Source organism: Lithobates pipiens, unplaced genomic scaffold (assembly GCF_037356315.1).
Source record: "Lithobates pipiens isolate NorthernLeopardFrog02 unplaced genomic scaffold, aLitPip1_a1.2 Scaffold_13, whole genome shotgun sequence".
NCBI lineage: Eukaryota > Metazoa > Chordata > Amphibia > Anura > Ranidae > Lithobates > Lithobates pipiens.
The window spans coordinates 96,107,446-96,128,360 of record NW_027507718.1 but is presented as its reverse complement, the minus strand read 5'-3'; the positions used below and the strand labels follow the sequence as shown (position 1 = coordinate 96,128,360).

Genomic DNA, 20,915 nt, shown 5'->3' with positions numbered 1-20,915 from the left:
TTTTTCTTATTTTATATTAATAAAGTGTGTTAAAAAAATAAAAAAAAATAATTGATCACTTTTATTGCTGTCACAAGGAATGTAAGCATCTCTTGTGACAGTAATAGGTGGTGACAGGTACTCTTTATGGCAGGATCGGGGGTCTAAAAGACCCCAAATCCCTTCTTTGCATGTCAAAGTATTCAGATTGCAATTTCTGAATACTGTATATATCAAGCGAAAGGAGAAAACCGGGGATTTTGCGTTGCCAAGGTGATGAAGTGGACGACTTTCCGGACATTGTCCCCCGCCTGACGGCCAGGCACGAAGCCTACCTTGTCTCTATGAACCAAGGAGCGCAAGTATTTGTTAATGCGAAAACATAGGATTTTCTCTAAAAGTTTCACGTCTTCATTTAATAGGGAAATTGGGCGAAAAGCCTAGGGTTCATAGGCCTCCTCGGTGGTCTTAGGAATCATGGATATATGAGCTTGTAAAGAGTGTGGGGAGGGCAGCGCACCTTGTTTCATACAGTTAAAATAGGCCGTCAGGTGAGGGAGCAAGAGGGGAGAAAGCTTGTGGTAGGATAAGCTGGTAAAGCCGTCCGTGCCCGGAGCCTTCGAGACACGCATGCACTTAATGGCCTGAACCACCTCCAATTCAGTAATGTCTGCATTATGTGCAGGCTTCTGAGGAGAGAGGTGGAAGATAAAGATCGTGGAAGAAATCGTCCGCGAGGTTAAGGGGGAAGGTTTACTATAGAGCTTGGATAGGAAGTCTGCTAGAGGCGCAGAGACTTTGTTCGGGTCCGAGGTTGAGGTCCCCATTGGCAGAACGTAGGCAGATTAGTTTATGGCCACGAGGTGTGGCATTGAGTTTATTGGCAAGCATTGCACCCTGTCTATTTGCGCAGGAATACAATTTGTGCTTCATCCACCGTAGGGCCCTCTTGGCTTGGTCGGAGGCCAACAAGTCTAATTCAGCTGCTAAGGTATCCCTAGCCTTCTTGTTCGCTGCTGAGGGGCGGGATTTCCACTCCGCATCAGCGGAGGCCAGGAGCTCTGTCAGCTCCCGGGTCCGCTTCTCTCTGACATTTTCGGGAGAATGCTATTTGTATACAATGGCCTCTCATGGGCCTCCCAGAGAAAGATGGGCGAAGAAACGGAGCCCACATTTTCCCTGAAGAAGGTTTGGAGTCCTGCATGTATCTCAAGGAGGGCGTCCTGTGAAGTGAGAAGCGAGTTATTTAAATGCCCCTGAAAAGTAGGACGAGTGAGACCTGAAAGGGCGAGCAGGAAAATTACAGGGTCATGATCCGACCACGCGGAAGGGGGGATTGTTATCTTATGGATATTGGAGATGAAGTGTAATGGGATGAAGACGTGGTCGATGCTACAGAAGTTGTTATGCGGGCTGGAGTAGTAGGTGAAGTCGCGGTCGCGGGGATGGAGCTCTCGCCAGGCATCCACCAGGCCATGGGCTTGTATCCGAGATCTCATCTGCTGCTCCACAACCGGGTTATGGGAGGGGGAGGACCCAGACAAGTTTTTTCTGTCTACTGAGGATGCCAGAGCTACGTTTGAGTCACCCATCAAGATAAGGGTCCCTGAACTATGTTGGGATATGACATTAAGGAGGTGGAATAACTTGTGTTGGAAGTGGTTGGGGGCATAGTACCCAACCAGATTAACATTTTGGCCATTTAAAGCCTATTTCCTTGGAACATGTGAATAGGAGGTTGTGTCTAAAGGCAATGAGTACACCCCTCCGCTTTTCAGGTGCAGAAGCCAAATAGAAGGTGGGGAAGTGAGAGGAAACACATTTTGGACCAGAAGAGGAGAAAAACCTGGTCTCTCGCAAACATACCACATCAACGCAGCTAGCTTTTAAGTGGTGAAACACTTTGGAGCGTTTAACTGGTAAATTCAAACCATGGATGTTATAGGAGTAAAACTTCAACGGGGATTGGGTCATAGCGAGGAGATGAAAGCCAGCTCACGTGATAGAGTCCAGCAGCGGCAACCAAGTACAGTAGAGATCTTGGTCAACCACTTTTGTAAATTTCCAGCCTGGGGGAATAAGAGAAGAGAAAGACAGGGGACGGTGTAAAAGAAGAAGCAGGAGGCAAGATGGGGGGGAAGGACAGAAAAAACAAAAAACCCAAAATACAAAAAATGTAACAAGGGGGGAGGGGAAGGAGGGAAGGGGAACAGCAAGCTCCTATGTGCCGAGCATCTTCCGGACCCTGCGCTGAGTGAGGGGGTAAACCCCATGGTGCAAAAGTGAACAATGGGGTTTTGATGCAAATGTCAGTTTGGGGATTCCTGGGAGTGAGCACAGCCTGGAAGTCCGGAGTGAAGATCCTGAGGAGGTAACTTGAGCGGCGAGTGGCATTAAAAGTCAAGTGCTGCACGTTCGGGAGAAGGCCACCAAGTTCGGAAATCCCGGAGCAGTTCAAATGAACCTGACAGGATGCAAACTGGGTGAAAGGGCTCAGGGGTTGTCATGCAGAGTGGGCAGTAGAAGTGGAGGGACACAGCCCAAATAAAATATGACCATCTGTGGGCTTGTTCAAACAGGAAAAGTCAACTGTTCTAATCATATGTGGTAGGAGGGGGGGCCCTGCTCAACCATCACTTACAAGGGGTAGCTGATAATATATAGGAAGGTCCGGGGGAGAAAAGATAAGAGACAGGACTCACGGTTTCAGGGGTCAACCTGGATCAGAGCGTTGAGAGCCGGCCACAGATGAAGTAGAGGGGGGGGGGGCGTCTTTGCCCCTCGACCGTTTCCCATTTGCGACCCGGGAGGCTGGTCCAGCTGATCTTCGGGCATCTTTATCTGTTGGTAGCAGCTGGAGCATATCCAGAACGAACTGTGCTTCATCTGGTGAGGTCAGCGTGTGGTTGCAACATTGTATGAGAAGGAGAGCTTGGAGGGGAAGCCCCAGCGGTACTGGATTTGATGAGACTGAAAAGCTGCAGTATAAGGCTTCATCTGTCTCCTCTTCACAATCGTGGATTGGGAAAGGTCCGCGAATACCTGGTAGCGGTATCCCTGGAATGTAAGTTTGGGTTTGTCCGGAGCCGCACGCAGGAGTTTCCTTGGTGCGGTAGTAGGTGAATTTGATGATGTCGTGGGGCAGTCCCTCAGATTTCTTGGGGCCAAGTGCCCGATGGATGCGGTCGAATTCCAGCCTGTCGATGGGGATAGCTGGGACAAGTTCCTGGAACAGTGCCGTGGCAGTGGAGGTGAGGTCTATGACCAATTCAGGAATGCCCCGCAGGCGCAGATTACCTCTGCGCGCCCTGTTCTCAAAGTCCTCCAGGCATAATAGGGCCATATCCAGCTCCTTTTTGATGTCAGATGTACTGTTCGTGTTTTTTCAGGACAGTGGCAGCGGCATCCATTTTGTCCTCCAGGTCATTAGTGTGGAAGCCGAGCTCGCCAATTTCCTTAGTGAGGTGGGTGGCCAGTTTGGTGGTTGCCGCCTGCAGCATGATCTTAAAGCGGGAGAGGAGATCAGCATCCCGCAGTGGTGGCTGAAGCGGGACTGCCAATGAGTCTTCGCTCATGGCGGGAGACTGCTCCAAGTCCTCCGCTCCAGGCTGGGAGAAGGGGTCCGGGGGTCGAGGCTGGGGCTTCAAACATGACGGCCGGTGGGGAGGCCCTGGGCCGCAGGCGGCCTGTGAATCTCGATCCGGATGCTCGCGTGAGCATTGCCTTGCATACCACTTGATGCTTGGTATGGGAGTCGGCGGGTATACCCCCTTACAGTGCTCGATTAGGGGGCCGATGTGTCCATGTGGCGAGGAGCAAAGTTAGGGTGCAACCATTTCGTTCGCTGCTCACAAGCGCCCCCCGGCTGAGCCTTTTCAGCAGGGTGGTATGGTGAGGTGTGTGATCACTGCAATGTCCATGCTCCTGATTTCAAATTCTGCCGGCCTCGGAGCTTCCCGCCGGCTGGCGGCGGAGGAAAGTGCGGTGGGCTGGAGGTTTCGTTAGGCCGCACTAGGCATGAGTAGGCCGCGGCGGGTGGTCACAACGGCCCCGCGGATTGTGGGGTTCTGTCGGAGGCCTGGAGGGGTAAGCCGGATGATGAGGAGGTCCCTTACCTTTCCACCAGGCCAGAAACAGCTCTCCGTGGATCGGGATAATGTTGGAGAAGAGCTCCAGGCACCCTGAAGTCAATCCTTCGCCATCCACACCTTCAAGATCGTTTTTTTTTTAAGAGGGCTGGAGCAGTTTGTCAAGTGCAAGATCTTGCTCCAAAACAGGGAAAACTATCAGAGAGGTTCTTGGAATTTCCTCGGATTCTACAGTGAAATCCATGCTGTTAGTCCTATGTGCTCCCTCTCCTGAGGGGAAGAAATGAAATAACCTGGGTGCTAACTGTGTTTCTCTGGCGATGTCTCTCTTGCCTCTAAGGCAACAGGCGAGACAGCAAATGATCTTGTTAGATGAAAAAACATAATAAAGTGTGTACGACAGATCCAAGTCATTAACTAACAAGACATGTATAGCCAGAAAAGGCACATAAAACTTATTTTTTTTAAATGTACAGGATAACTGTCGAGACACTGGTCCTGTCAAGGGTCTAGGCTTTAGGCTTTCTAGGGATAAAGTCTGGGTATCATATGAATAAACCACAGCCCAGGACCTGTAAAGCATGATGCGTTTAACTCCCTTGTTGCACGATGTACCAACATGAGCACTGAACGTAGAATCCAGTGCCCAAAGCAAATATTACAGACTGGCCCTGCTAATGCAAGGACACCCCAAAAAACAAAAAAAAAAAAAAAACTGTAGCAGTTCCCAGCAAAACGTTGGCCAGTGTCCAATCACCTGAGGGTAGCAATATATACAGTGCCTTGCAAAAGTATTCACCCCCTTTGTCCAGGTTTTGCTCAAGAATAGTCTCTTTAGACCAGAGCACCTTCCTCCATACATTTTGGGAGTCTCCCACATGCCTTTTCGCAAACTCAAAACATGGCATTTTGTTTTTTGCTGAAAGTAACGGCTTTCTTCTGGCCACTTTGCCATGAAGGCGAACTCTATGGAGAGTACGGCTTATTGTCGTCCTATGTACAGATACTCCAGTCTCTGCTGTGGAACTCTGCAACTCCTCCAGGGTTACCTTACGTCTCTGTGCTGCCTCTCCGATTAATGCCTTCCTTCTTGTCCAAGTTTTGGTGTGCGGCAGTCTGTTGGCAGGTTTGCTGTTGTGCCATGTTCTTTCCATTTTTCTTATGATAGATTTGATGGTGCTCCTAGGGATTTTTTTTTTTATATAACCTGTTTGGAGAGTTCCTTGGTCTTCATGGCAGTGTTTGGTTAGTGGTGCCTCTTGCTTATGCGTTGCAGCCTCTGGGGCCTTTAAAAAAGGTGTGTATATGTAATGACAGATCATGTGACACTAAAGCCGCGTACACGCGTAGCAGTCTGTCCGACGTACTTAGTCTGGCGGACTTACCGCCAGACTGTCCGTCGGACTTTCCGAACGGGCTACTTGCCCACACACGGCACTTTTTCAGCGGACTAATATGGCGTACTAAGTGCGCCGTACTATCCGCCCTACTTTTGAAATGAACGGACTCGCCCACACACGCGGAGGAAAGTCCGCTCATTTCGAGCGCGTCTCCAGGTAGGCGGGGCCCACGAAGGAGACGCTGCTGGCCCCGCCGCCTGGTATGGACTTAAAGGGGAACCCCAACGCCGAAAAAAATCGGCGTGGGGGTCCCCCCCGGCCCCCCCCACCCCAAAGCACCTTGTCCCCATGTTGATGAGGACAAGGGCCTCTTCCCGACAACCCTGGCCGTTGGTTGTCGGGGTCTGCGGGCGGGGGGGCTTATCGGAATCCGGGAGCCCCCTTTAATAAGGGGGCCCCCGGATACCGGCCCCCCACCCTATGTGAATGAGTATGGGGTACAATGTACCCCTACCCATTCACCTGTAAAATAAAGTACAAAAAAAAAAACACAACACACAAGATAAAATAATTTATTGCACAGCTCCGGGGGTCTTCTCGCCGGACTCCTCCGCTATCTTCTTGTAGCTCTTTTACTAGCGGAGGAGCCCGGCTTTCTTCTTCGTCGATGCGGCCTCTTCTTCGGTTCTTCTGCCGGGCCACCGCGCCTTCTTCCAGCTCTTTTACAGGTGGTGGCCCTGTCTTCTGCCGCCGCCGTCCGTTCTTCTTCTCCTCCTTCTTCTCCTCCTCCTCCTTCTTCTTCTCCTCCTCCTTCTCCTCCTTCTTCTCCTCCTCCTCCTTCTTCTCCTCCTCCTCCTTCTTCTCCTCCTCCTCCTCCTTCTCCTCCTCCTCCTCCTTCTTCTTCTCCTCCTCCTTCTTCTTCTCCTCCTCCTTCTTCTCCTCCTCCTTCTTCTTCTTCTTCTCCTCCTCCTTCTTCTTCTTCTTCTTCTCCTCCTCCTCCTTCTTCTTCTTCTCCTCCTCCTCCTCCTTCTTCTTCTCCTCCTCCTCCTTCTTCTTCTCCTCCTCCTTCTTCTCCTCCTTCTTCTCCTCCTTCTTCTTCTTCTCCTCCTCCTTCTTCTCCTCCTGGAGATGTTGACTCGACGTTCTCTCCGGCCGCAATGCCAGGGACGCGCTGCGCTGTCACTTATATAGGGACAATGGGCGGTGTCGCATGGGTTGGTGTCACATGGGTTGATGTCACATGGCGACAGTCCCAGCATCCTCCGGGACTGTGACATCGTAAGGGGGCGGGGTCACCATGTGACACCAACCCATGTGACACCGCCCCCTTGTCCCTATATAAGTGGCAGCGCGTCCCTGGCATTGCGGCCGGAGAGAACGTCGAGTCAAAAGGAAAAGGAGAAGGAGGCGGCGGTGGTGGCAGAAGACCGGGCCACCGCCTGTAAAAGAGCTATAAGGCGCGGTGGCCCGGCAGAAGAACCGAAGAGGGGGACAAGACCCCTGAAGTCGGAAGAAGAGGCCGCAGCGACGAAGAAGAATGCCGGGCTCCTCTGCTAGTAAAAGAGCTACAAGAAGATAGCGGAGGAGTCCGGCGAGAAGACCCCCCGAAGACGGAAGACCACCGGAGCTGTGCAATAAATTATTTTTATCTTGTGTGTTGTGTTTTTTTTTACTTTATTTTACAGGTGAATGGGTAGGGGTACATTGTACCCCATACTCATTCACATAGGGTGGGGGCCGGTATCCGGGGGCCCCCTTATTAAAGGGGGCTCCCGGATTCCGATAAGCCCCCCGTCCGCAGACCCCGACAACCAACGGCCAGGGTTGTCGGGAAGAGGCCCTTGTCCTCATCAACATGGGGACAAGGTGCTTTGGGGTGGGGGGGCCGCGCTGCCCCCCCTTCCCCAAGGCACCCCCCATGTTGAGGGCACGCGGCCTGGTACGGCTCAGGAGGGGGGGGGGGGCGCTCGCTCCCTTTCCTGGTCGGCCGGGTAGCGTGCTCGGACAAGGGTCTGTTGTGGACTTTGGGGGGACCCCACGCCGATTTGTTTCGGCGTTGAGGTTCCCCTTTAAGTCCATACCAGGTGGCAGGGCCGGCGGCGTCTCCTTCGCGGGCCCCGCCTACCTGGAGACCCGCTCGAAATGAGCGGACTTTTCTCCGGGTGGGAAAAGTCTGCTCATTTCAAAAGTACGGCGGACTGGCATACACACGGCCGGATTGTCCGCCGAAATGCGAGTCCGGCGGGAAGATTGGAGTGTAAAACTACATTCCAAGTCCGTCGTACTTTCGGGTCAAAAAAGTATGCCTGAGGCTACACACGGGGGGATTGTCTGGCGGACTTCAGTTTGCCGGACTTTTCCACCCGATTGTTTGATCGTGTGTACGCGGCATTAGATTGCACACAAGTGGACATCATTTCACTAATTATGTGACTTCTGAAGGTATCTGGTTGCACCAGAGCTTTTTATGGACTTCATAATGTGGGTGAATACATACACACATGCCAATTATCAATTTCTGAAAAATAGTTTTATGTATATATTTTTCTAATTTTAATTCACCAACTTAGACCATTTTGTTCTGATCCATCACATATAATTCAGATTAAAGAAAAACATTGAACCAAAGGCTGTAATGTAACAAAATAGGTAAAAAGCCAACACTTTTGCAAGGCGCTGTAAGCCATGGTCTAAGGATAAATTCCTGTACAGTAGAGATATCTTATTTTCTTTATCACTGAGGAACACAGGAATTTTATTACAGCTGGGAAGTCCAAACAGTCTGTGGTGTGGGAAACAGCCACTGATAGTCGTTAACGTTTTATGGCTCTATCAACTGTCAGAGATCTTTATCAACTAAACCAACACCTGAATCAAGCATTGATGGGGAAAGGATCTTCAAAAGACAGAGAAACTGAATCAAGGGAGTGCAGAGGACCAACCTCATGTTCCTGAGCAAGATTAAAAAAAACAAAAAAAAACAAAAAAAAACAAACAACTTTAGCCTCTTTTTGTTAACTTTATTATACTCTTTACGCTAAGATTTGTGCTCACATTTATATGCCAATGGAAGGTTCTATATGCAATTTCTGCTTGAATAGATTGCGCTCCTATCAAAAGCGAATTTTCTCAGGGTTGGTTCTATAATAAATAGGTATGATATTTACCATTGGTTTATTTCTTTTCATAGACTATACATTAGGATATATCATATGGAATGCTTGCTACAGCCAGCCGAGTGCTGCTCCCCTATTGATTATACACTGTATGTAATCTTAAGAAAACTCTCAGGTACCTTTTCTCCTTCAGCTACAGTGTACTCGAAAAATCAACAAACACTGCTAAGTGTCTAGCTAGTTAGACCCGGTTCACAGAGGGGCAACTTCTGTACTATGGAACCGTTCTAATAGGAGTGACTCAAGTCACGCCAACTTAGAAAAAAAGGTTCCTGTACTACTTTTGGTGCGACTTCAAGCGACTTGCATTGACTTCTATACAGAAGTCATTTTGCAAGCTGCCGCTGAAGTCGTGTGCAGGTCGCCTCTGAGTCGCGCTCTTATGCAGCACATGAATCTAGAAATCAACCCGTTGTCCCGATTCCAATCCACTTTCACCACCTAAGGGTGAAGTCCAGACAGCTCAGCCCATGTACTTGAAGAAATGCCCTGATTAGGATCAGGAACAATGAAGGAACTTAAAGGCCCCAGTCAGAGGCCGCAAAGTAGCATCTGGAACTACTTGATCCAAGGGAATTCAGGTACCCTGACATTTAAGGATAGGCTGAAGGTAACCAAGAGCCGACAAATGGAGAATAAGGGCAATCAACAGAAATCCCATAAGCCCTATTGTTGGGGGTAGGGAAAAGGGACATTTTCTTGACAGGTAGGGAAATGAGCAAAAGGATGATCAGGGTCTGTGAAGGCCTAAGAAGAAGCCCCTTGATGAATGGTCAATCAAAGGTGCCAGTGTGATGCCCAGGAAAGGTCAACGCCTGGCAAGACCTGTAGGCGTAAGGCCCAGCAGACAGACTACTGGGGGCCAGGAGAGCAATACTCGGAGGGGGGGGGGGGGGATGGGTTGTCTTCTGAGTGTTTTGCAACTGGGATGCCAGGAAAGGACAATAGGTTGGATGCACAGACCCCAGATAAAAAAAAGCTCAAAGAAAATAATAAAAAGCCATGCAGATTGTGAGGGACTCAAACTTTGAAAAGCCTTGAAAGCCCAATCAGGAGCTTGATGATAGAAACCTGAACAAGAAGTGAATGCAAGGGGGATGACCTGAGGGTTAAAATGCTGGGGAGTTACACTGCCCAGGGATCCCACCAGATGGACAAAATGTGGGAACATGCCTTCAAGCAGAAGGGTTACCAGAAGAATTGCAAGACCTCTGGCTGTAACCCCTGAGGTCTGAGTGAAAAGCAGGCTCTGAGCACCTATGAGCAAGAACTGCAGTAAAATACGGAAGATAGGAGTTGGTTTCACGAGTGTACCCCAGCCAGAGTGGGGTTGCTAATGACAGTGTGAAGAAATGGTCCCTCTGAAAGGGCATTGCAGTCAGATTCCCCCTTGACCCGTATTCTAAATCATGATCACACAGCTGGAATGCCCTTTCCATTTGTACCGACATCAGTCTCACTCCAAAAAGAACTTTAGATGCTTGCAACAAACCATCACAACTGAAGCAGAAGGCTCCATACATTTGTTCAAAATCGCTCCATGATAGGAGAACCCACCAGAGCGATGGAGGGGTCCAATTTGACACAGAAGGAAAGTCACTCCGCTCAATCCAAACTAGGATCTGAGGAATTAATCAAGATTTCTGGCAGGAAAATACCAAAGGCTAGAATGCCTGTTAATGTGGATAAGTGGTGCATCTACAGTGGGAAGAGACCGCTGATCTATGAGCTCTATTAGCAGAGCATGTGCTGAGGTCACCTGTGGCAGTGCGACTGCCCAGTGTCTCTTAAGGAAGATTTTTTTTTTTTTTTTTTTTTTAGATGCAACAAAACAATCCCAAAGTAAGACAACGCCTTAATACTCAAAACCCCAGGCAGCAGGTGCTGGTGAGGTCTGTTGGCCAGAAATGACCAAATCAATGTGTGTGTGGGCAGTGTAAATCAACTGGAGATTCAGGTACTGCTTTAGAAGTAGGAACAGCTGTGGGATCATGCTACCTCTGGACAAATAGTAGGAAAGAAAGCACTGAGAAGTTCACCCAATGAATGGTATTGGAAGTCCAGCTCTTAGGCCCCTTTTCAGATGGATCCGAGCGAGCCACCCGTTGACTTTTATGGGAAGGCAGCTATCAGTGGAGAGGACAGCAGAGCTCCGACAGGACCATCCCTGCACAGTGAGCAGAGACAGACCTGTCATCTGCCTGCTCAGCAGAGATCAATGGAGAGATCCCAGCTGAGCTAGCGGAGTCCATCAAAATGGATCAGCTCCATGTGAAAGGGACCTTAGCCTTAATCCCTATTGCAATAAAATAGCAGCAAAAGCAAGATTAAAACTGCCCAGTGGTGCAACATAGAGGCAGCTCAAGGTGCTTTAGACCGACTGGCATTACTCACAAAGGGAGTCTTTAGGGACAGGATCACAGCTGGGCAGTGCCACAACTCTGCAGCTGGAAAGCACTCTGCAGCTAACTTACCAAAGCACCAAATATAGATCAAGTGCTGGAGGTGCCGAGCAGCTGCTGATCCAGACAGCTACTATGTAAAGTTCAGCTCACCAAGTTTAGAAGGCCAAGACACTAGCAGAAAACTGAGGCATGCTGGGCATTTGGATTGCTGCTTTGTTTGCTAGTGTTACAAGCAAGCTCTTGATTTGTTATATTTTTTGAATCGTCAAATTTTTCATTTTGTGATTCTCATACTGTAATGACAATATTGCTTGAATAAACTATATAACCTTTTTCACTCAGTCTGGATATATGCCCAAATAGTCGCAGAAATTAACTATTTTTCTAGGGTGAAGCTTTCTCCTTCTTTCCCCAATTTTCTTTGTATACTGTATGCAGCAATATAACCAAACGAATGGAATTCCGGTATTCCTCAATGGATGATAAAGAATTCCAACTTAAATCGTTTACTACTAACGCATACGATCAAAAGTTTCCATTGGCTTATGGGAATCTTAGTGGTAGCGAGCCTGACTAGGCGAGCAAAAGCACACAAAATAGGAGTGTTAAATATCCACCAGCGTCCAAAATTCCCTAAGGACCATTTACACCAAGACCTCTTTCACACTGGGGCATTTCTCAGGCGCTTTAGCGTTAAAAAAGCACCTGTAAAGCACTTGAAAGAAGCCCCATCTGCAATCCCAATGTGAAAGTCCAAGTGCTTTAAGAGCCCTTTCACACTGCTAGCGCCCGAAAAACACTGGTAAGGCGCCGCTTAAACTAGCGGAGCTTTACCAGCATTTTTCTAGCACTTTTAACCCCAACGGCCAAATAAAGGATCACAAAGCGCCGCTGCCAAAAGCAATTTGCAGACTTTTTTTGCAGTCGCTTCCCATTGATTTCAATGGGAAGAGGCTCTTTAGGAGCACTGTATTCACCGCTCCAAAAGCGCTGCAAAGAGGCTGCTTGCAGGACTTTTTTTGACGCCCTGCGAGCTCAGCGACTCAGTGTGAAAGCACTCGAGCTTTCACATTGGGATTGCAGATGAGGCTTCTTTCAGGCACTTTACATGCGCTTTTTTTTTTTTTACGCGCCAGTGTGAAAGGGGTCTACAAGATTAAAAGCTCTTCAATGACCCGACATGTAAATCAAGGCGACATAAATATTATTTCACTTGAATGAAAAAAGGCAGGTCTGTCAAGTATTCACCAGGATCATATTTCTGGTAACCGTAAACCTCAATTTCCTCCCTCGCTATGGATACCAACTGATATCTACAGAGAACAATATCTGGCAGGTAAAATTGCTAAATGTTAAACGAACCGTGTGCCCCAAGAAGAGATGTTGGTTTGCCATTAAATCTGACTTGTAAAATTTGCCAAAAGTGTAGAGGTTTATTTCCACATTGTTACCCTTCGCAGTACTCATGGCTTTAGTTCAGCTTTTATTCTACCTACAGAGTTCACAGTGTGGGTATGAGTTAGGAACATAAAGAGACTAAGGTCATCCCGTTACTGACCGTTTTGTGGCAACAAACATAACCTTTTACAATTTTAAACTATGCACTTACTTTTTCTCAACCTTTGCAGCATATATTTTATTTTTCTCAATTTCAACTCGTTTCTCCTCAGTACTGCTGTAGTGTAAAAGCATTTTTTCCATAACTTTTTCCAACTCGTGCAATTCCTGCCATGACTGGAAGACAAAATGGCCAGGGTGGCAAGCCACAGACACAAAGACATCCATGTGTTCACTGCTCTTTGGCAGAGGTAAAGGGGGGGGCAGATCGATGGAAGGGCTTGTGCTAGTCTGCTCAGCGATGGGCTTTGTTGCGAGGATAGCTTGTTCTTTCCGAGGAATAGCTGTATGAGTGCCAAGGTCACCTTTGGCTTTTGTTAAGTGGGTGACAATGCTAGGCAAGTTCTTCTGCTGTTTCCACAATTCCACATTTGCAATCTGGTGATTGATACTGCGTTCAGGATCAGAAAAGTTCTTTGATGTGAAGAGGTAAACATATATCATTTTTTTTCCTTCATCTATTTTCACTACCTGTACAGAACAGCACACAATTAAACAGTTAAATAAAGAACTTAAGGACAGATTGTAACACCACATGTACCCATAAGTTTGTATTTTGCAATAATTTGTAGCTCTTAGCAAGGCTATGTGTGGGACCAGGTTATGTGCGTGTGCAATATATTTTCAAACAAACAAATAACACAAGTTCTGTAAGCTGTCCAACTGTAGTGTTTGCCCTTTTTATTTCTAGCTCCTTTTTAACAATAATATGATGGTAAAGTAGGTTATATCCCTGCATATACCATAAACCTAAGCTCCAAAGTCAGGGATGTATTTTTGCCAACATTAACCCTTTCATGACTAAGCCCATTTGTGACATTTGGTGTTCACGAGTTAAAATCCATATTTTATTGCTATATATATATATATATATATATATATATATATATATATATATATATATATAAATTTATTTTAGCAGAGAATAAAAGGATGATTGTTACAATATTTTATGTCTCACAGTATTTGTGCAAAGGTGTTTTAAATGCAATTTTTTGGGAAAAGGAACAGTAAAGTTAGCCCAATTTTTTTGTATAATGTGAAAAATGATGTTACGCCGCATAATTGGATACCAAACATGTCATGCTTTATAATTGCATGCACTTGTGGAATGGTGACAAACTACGGTACCTAAAAATCTCCATAGGCAGTGCTTTAAAAAATTTTTTATGGTTACCAGGTTAGAGTTACAGAGGAGGTCTATGCTAGAATAATTTCTCTCGCTCTGATGATCGCGGTGATACCTCACATGTGCGATTTGAACACCGTTTACATATGCGGGCGTGACTTGCGTATGAGTTTCCTTTGCTGCGCAAGCTCGCGGGGATGGGGTGCTTTACATTTTTTCTTATTTTATATTAATAAAGTGTGTTAAAAAAATAAAAAAAATAATTGATCACTTTTATTGCTGTCACAAGGAATGTAAGCATCTCTTGTGACAGTAATAGGTGGTGACAGGTACTCTTTATGGCAGGATCGGGGGTCTAAAAGACCCCAAATCCCTTCTTTGCATGTCAAAGTATTCAGATTGCAATTTTTGGCAATTCTGAATACTGTATATTTTATTTTTTTTTAAACCGGCGCCATTAGTGTCCCATCCCGCTCTTCTGGATTAACAGCCAAGCAGCTTTTAGCCACATCAGTTATCCCTGGAAAGCCGATCGACGGCTCTTAAAAATATATATAAATAAATAAAAAAAAGACGGTGAAGAAGGGGGGAATCTCACCACTCCAGGAACACACACAGATGGTGAACCTCTCTCTCGGTTCAGAAGCCGTAGGTGCTGGCAATTACTGCTAGCAATGAACAGGAACAAACTCTGGACTGCTGCACTCTTGAAGAAAACACCTTTATTTAAAAAAATTCACATAAAAAAAACAAAGAACACAGCAGAAAAAAGAGCTGACGTTTCGCACTAGCAGTAGTGCTTGTTCATAGCTCATGAATAAGCACTACTGCTAGTGCGAAACCTCAGCTCCTTTGTCTGCTGTGTTCTTTGATGTGAATTTTTTTAAATAAAGAAAGGCGTTTTTTTTCAAGAGTGCGGCAGTCCAGAGTTTGTTCCTGTTCACATCTAAAAAAAAAAAAAAAACTGTGCAGCTGCGGGCAGCATCCCGGTAGAACCCCCAAAAGACGAGTACGCGCATCTGCATACGCTCAGCGGGAAGGGGTTAAAAATGTACCTAATGCCACCACCTGAACGTAACTTTATTTCAGCCTCTTGTAAACCCTTATACAGCAGTAGATGTGCTGTGGACTGGGGAAGACCAAAGGAAAGGTGACAATTTTAGTCTTTTGCTGCTCCATCACTGCCAAATCACAGGATGGGAGAGGGACATTAACTAGCTACACACAGTGAGGGTGGGAAAATTTTTTTGATCCCCTGCTGATTTTGTACTTTTGCCCACCGACATGGAAATGATCAGTCTATAATTTTATATTGGTATGTTGTTTATTTCAACAGTGAGAGACAGAACAAAAATATCCAGAAAATTGCATTAAAAAAAAAAAAATTATACATACCCACCCCCCCTCCGCGAAGTGTGCAAACCTGGTGGCCAAGTACAAGAAACATCTGACCTCTGATTGCCAACAAGGGTTTTGCACACCACATACTAAGTCATGTCTTGCGAAGGGGTCAAATACTTATTTCACTCATTAACAGTGGTCACCTCCAGCCACCTGTAAAAACAATCTAGCGGCCGAACAGCCACTATGATTGTTTTTACAGTGCAGGGTATCGCCAGCTAAAAACGAAATCCGATATTCAGATATATCTCCACTCAAAGACCAGGACCTCAGATGAAGGCCTTGCAAGTGGTTAAAATTACTAGGCAAAAAAATATGCAATTCTCTTCCTTACATGTAGATCTAATGTACAGCTGTTGTTTTTTGTAATGGCTCTGTCAAATACCTCATTTATAGCACCGCAGGGCACCCACGGGACCTGCCGGCTCTCTCCCGGCTGATGTCAGTGGGGAAAAACGGCCCCCCGCTGTAGTGCACGGATCAAGAAGGGAGAAAGCTGGTAGGTAACATGATCACCCCGCGGCACTGTAAATAAGTTATTTCGCTTGATTAGATCCACATGTAAGGGAGTGAATTTACATCATTTTTCATAAGTGACATAACAATCACTTTTAAGGACGATAAGCCTAGGTGAAGTGGTATGGTTCATGAACAATGCTCTTGAAATACTAGGGCTCACTTAAGCCCTTAAAACAGCATTTATTCATCTCTAGTTTCAGTAAGGACTCTGCTAGCTTGAATGATCTTCACAAGCTAACCTAAGGCTTGCAATACAAAATCCAGCCTCGCTAGTAGCAAACCATTAGAATTATTTTAAGTTATCCAACGTCAGTAAAAGAAACCCAGCTGCTCTTTGAAATGGTCGACTGAATAAGCCAATATGTATGTATCACAGCACCATGCAAGATGTACAGAGGAAGGAGACTGACATTTTTTAGGAAATCTTACCTTGATGCTACAATCTGAACAGTTTAAAACAGTGTTTCTGAGCCACAACACTGCATCGGGTGTCCACATTCCAATATTAAGCGGAAGATCAGAAAGACAGCACCTGGTGGCCTACAGATAAATAATCTTACAGCATTAAAATATAGCGAATAGGGGTCAGTGTGTATGACACTGCCCACACCAACATCACTTTATCTGGAAAACATAGGGTAGCGAAAATATTTTCTAACCAACAGAACTGTAGCCATTACCAAAACCAGTTCCTGACTAGAAACTACTGTACCCTGAACTGTTACATTTAAAGCGATTATATTTCTTACAATGTTGTGTTATACTTCCCTACTCTGTGCAATGGTCCTTCTCTTTTCTGGTCCCCCACCGCACTCCTGGCTCCTCAGTGTGCCACCACAGTAAGCAACTTCCTATTGTAGAACACCTCTGAGCTGTGCTGCCTGTGTCTACACACACACACACACACAGACACACACACACAGACAGCAAGGCTCAACTCTGTCCCTTCTTCACAAACTGACAGCAAAACATTAAAGGTTTTTTACCTTAACACAGAGAAAGCCTTAAAGTGGTTGTAAACCCTTACATATACCCAAGTGAACTAGTGAATTGACTCTGCCCTCAGGTGATACACAAGAACAAATCCTCCTACATAATTTGTACCTGTTTATCTGCAGTTCTCTTCTCTACACCCGTTTAAAGTGCTGAATTTATATATCTTTGTCAAAGAGTTCAAGGAAAAGGGTGCAGGAAGATTAAATTACACTCTGCAGAGCTTAGTGAGGAGAGCTTTGAGAACCGGAGGGAAAAGACACACCCCACTTCACAGGAAGAGTTGAGGCCTTCAATCAGTTAGAGGTCCCCTCCTCGTCACCATTTCTCTCTCGGTGTCAGAAAACAGAGTTTTATTGACACATGTACTCACTATAGAGGGATATGCTTTAGCCTTCACAACCACTTTAATGCTGGCCATACACATTGATTTTTTTATTCGTCTGTTTTATTATTTGAATGCAACACAAAATAGTAAATTAAATCAATATGAAAAGTTTAGGCTGCATTCAGACCTGAGCGTTTCGTTTTCAGGCAGAAAGTTGCGCATTTTTATCACGATTTTGCACAGGTCAAAAGGTCACCAAGGTAAAGAGCTGAAAAACGCCTGTCATCTGCCCAAAAAGAAGCTCATGTACATTGATTTTCAGGAGTTTTGCTTCAGGTGACAAAACGCTCAGATGTGAACGGGTCATTTAAATGAATGGGATTTTGCTTGTTGGGCATTTTACAAGCTGAAAATGATCAGGTGTGAATGCAGCCTAACTGACAAAAATGAACTACAATGATACATTGTTCTCTTGTGAAATCACCCCCCCTATTAAAAACCAAAACCTGCTTGAACAAGGCCAGACATTTACAGAGCAACTGTCCATCTAGAACTCAAGTCAGAAATTAGAGGAATAGGAGAATGAAAGTAATGAAAATGACGGATCACTGTTAAAGTGGAACATCACCATCAATCTGATTGCTTTTGAATGAATGAATGAAATACTTGTATAGCACACAATGCGAACTGAATCGCCTCTAGGCTTTAATGCCCATGCTGCTAGCATTAGTAAATAGATCAGAAAGTATATCACATTTTTACTGGTTTTACTTACTGTATTTATTTTTACATTTTTTCATTTACTTTCTGGTTTATCACCCAGGCAAATTATGTCATACATCTCAGGAGTCTTCAGGAGGGGAGGAAGGGTTTGTTCAGCGAAGAACAAACTCCTGCATTCATGCTTGAGCTAAGGGCAGATGGATTCCAGGAAGTAAATGCTACATTAATCATCTGCTCTGTCAGGGCTGGGCTCAGCCCTTCCTTTTCTGAGCTGGCCGCTCAGCTGTTGGCTAATTGCCAGCTCCCATCTCTCTTCACACAGTTAATCTGTTGATGATCCTGCTCATCAGTACAGAGCAGCTCTGCCTTTGCCTTGGTCAAAATCACAAGAAACATCTCCTGCGTTCCTGTTTAAAGACTGGCTTTGCTGATAACCCTTCTGGCTTCGGATCATGCTTGCTGTTCCACTACTTTGATCCCTGACTTCTGGCTTGGCTAACTATCCATTCCGGTTACTGAACTCTGTTTTGATTAAGTTTGTTCTTTTTACTTTTATTATTAAACAAGCGTGATTTAACTGTACTTCTGTCTCGGTCTGATTTCATGGTTTCTGACATGCTCTTACGCAAGATGGCCACATCCAGAAATGTTAGGGGAAGCATTTTTCAACGTGCTTTCTCAACAAAATAAAGCTTAGAGACATGGCTCAAAGAGGGCGTTTGCTTTGACTATTAAAAATTAATGAAAGTATTTTTGGTGCTCAGATGCAGTGAAGATGCACTTTAAGCTCAGTCAGGACAGCTAAAAAAAAATATGGTATCAATGGAGCAGTATGTGTTTATGGTTGCATTGTTCATAGTTGACTTCAAAGCTCTTTTAAGTGCATTATGTATGTTTTTTTGCACTAACTAGTAAAGTATCAAAATGGAAAATGTTTTTTTTTTTAATTGACCACATTGCTTAAAACAGAGTTTGAATAAGACTTTGAAAAAAAAGAAAAGTTAGGAGGAAGATGAAATGGTACAATAACCTGTTGCAACATTTTGAGTACCTGAGGTGGTATTGAGATTATATCTCGCAGAAATGGAGAGGGAATTTCTTTCAGTTCGGACACTTTCACAGAAGCAATGGTTCCAGAATCTAGAAACTGAACATCTAATGTGCGACTGCTGTGGACACTCGTTATCTGCAAAGGAGTGTGGACACCATAAGCATAATATTCAATCAGTTAAAACCTCATTATTCACTGTGAAAAAAAAAAAAAAATTCTAGCTGTCAATATACAGCTTGGAAATTAACATGCTGCAAAATTCAGTTAACCCACCCAACATACATATACATCTTTGGTATTAAGTGGTTAAGCTGCAGTCATGACCTTGGTATCAATTTTTCAGCCGGCAAATAATTTTCAAGTACAAGTCACTTTCATTATGCTATGACATGACATAGGAGGCTTGTTTGGCCCCTAAGCCACAGAAAGTTAAAGTGGTTGAAAAAACCTTTTACTAGTAGCTCCCCCCCGTAAATATTTAAAAAGAGCACAATCTCAAGCCAGTGCTGTGCACATCTGTAGCAGCTCTTCTCCCCTCTCCGCCAGCTCTCACAGACTTGGCTGAGAGCAGTGGGAGCAATTGGCTACAGCTGCTGTCAGTTAGCAGAGAACGGGAGGTGGGACAGAGTCAGGCTGTGTGTCTGTGTAAACAACCCGGCTCAGTAGGACGCACACGAGTGCCCCCAATAGGAGGAGTCTTCCTATGGGGGCACGCAGTAGGGGGTTGAGCATCCAGAACAGAATAGGTGGATCGGGCCTGCTCTGTGCAAAACCATTGCACAGAGCAGGAAGTATGACATTTATTAATATAACAACAACAAAAAACATTTAAAGCTTTACAATCACTTACAAATTTTAATTAAAATAAACATAAATATGTGATTAAAAAGAAAAAAAATGTCCCCCCCCCCCCCCCAACCCCTGCATACAGGAACACAAAACACAAGTCAGGTGCGCATACGCATAAAAGCAACAATTGTGCCACATATTACATATCATTGTGAATGTTGGAGTGACAGCAATAATTCCTGGGACATTATTCACTGGTAACTGTACATTAATGAGCAATAAAGTCTTTTAAATATGCTGCTCTTGGGCAATTTTGGATACCATCGTTTTTGCCATTTCACAGACCTGCACAATTTGAAGGCTTGACCCAATACTGATTCAATCCCAAATTGGTAAAAAGGATGGTAAAGTGATTCTGTAAATATTTTCATTATTATGGTGTTTAGGTTAACAACCTCAATACTTTGTCAGCACAGTACAAATACACCTCAAATTACCCCTTTTTGTAAAGATGATAATCGAAGGTATTTAGTAAGAGGCATAGTTAGTTTTTTGAAGTTGCAATTTTTTGCCCACAACGGTTTGGAAAAAAAAAATATATATATATATATATATATATATATATATATATATATATATATATATATATATATATATATATATATATATATATATATATATATATATATATATATATATATATATATATATATATATATATTTTTTTTTTTTTACAAAATTGTCTTTAACAAGTTATTTCTCACACATGGCATAGGTAAACTTGCAATTACACCCCAAAATATATTCTGCTACTGCTCCTGAGTATGGCAATGTGTGAGACTTTTCCACAGCCCGGCCACATACAGAGGCCCGACATCACATTTTTAAAGGCCCTGGAGCACTAGGACAATGGAATAACCCACAAACCCCCATTTTTGAAAGCAAAACACCCCAATGTATATTCTATGAGGCATAATGGGTCTTTTGGACATGTAATTTTATTCCCACAAGTTTTTGGAAAATGTCGTCCACTCAGAAGAAACAAAATGTAAAGTTTAAAAAAAATATATATATATATATATTTATGCTTGAATAAGTATATGCAGTGGTAAATATAACTAACCAGATATATGGTTGGAAAACCCAAATATCTAGGGGGGGGGGGCACCCACACAGTGCAAGTCCAGACTCTGCTGGAAGAGGAAACAAGATTTTTAACATGATCTGCACTTTCTAAAGAGTGCAGCAAGCCGAAGACTTATGTTGGGAGATTTGTTTTAGTTCTGTGCATCATCTGTTCACTTCACTGGGTATATGCAAGGGGTTACATCCACTTTAAGCCCTAAATGATAACCTAATCTATTTAGAAATAGAATG

At 44.8% G+C, this 20,915-nt stretch overlaps 1 protein-coding gene across 4 annotated transcripts in view; it reads right to left on the bottom strand.

The window, feature by feature from the left end:
• The window catches only part of TDRD7 (tudor domain containing 7), a 136,922-nt gene that overhangs the window by 14,398 nt on the left and 101,609 nt on the right, over window positions 1-20,915 (bottom strand). For all 4 annotated transcript variants that reach the window (XM_077475287.1, XM_077475288.1, XM_077475285.1 and 1 more), the window contains exons 13-15: window positions 18,750-18,884; window positions 16,084-16,194; window positions 12,598-13,076 (exon numbers count right to left, since the gene is read on the bottom strand). In XM_077475287.1, the coding sequence (XP_077331413.1) occupies window positions 12,598-13,076; window positions 16,084-16,194; window positions 18,750-18,884 (725 nt within the window). The remainder of the gene's footprint in view (window positions 1-12,597; window positions 13,077-16,083; window positions 16,195-18,749; window positions 18,885-20,915) is intronic.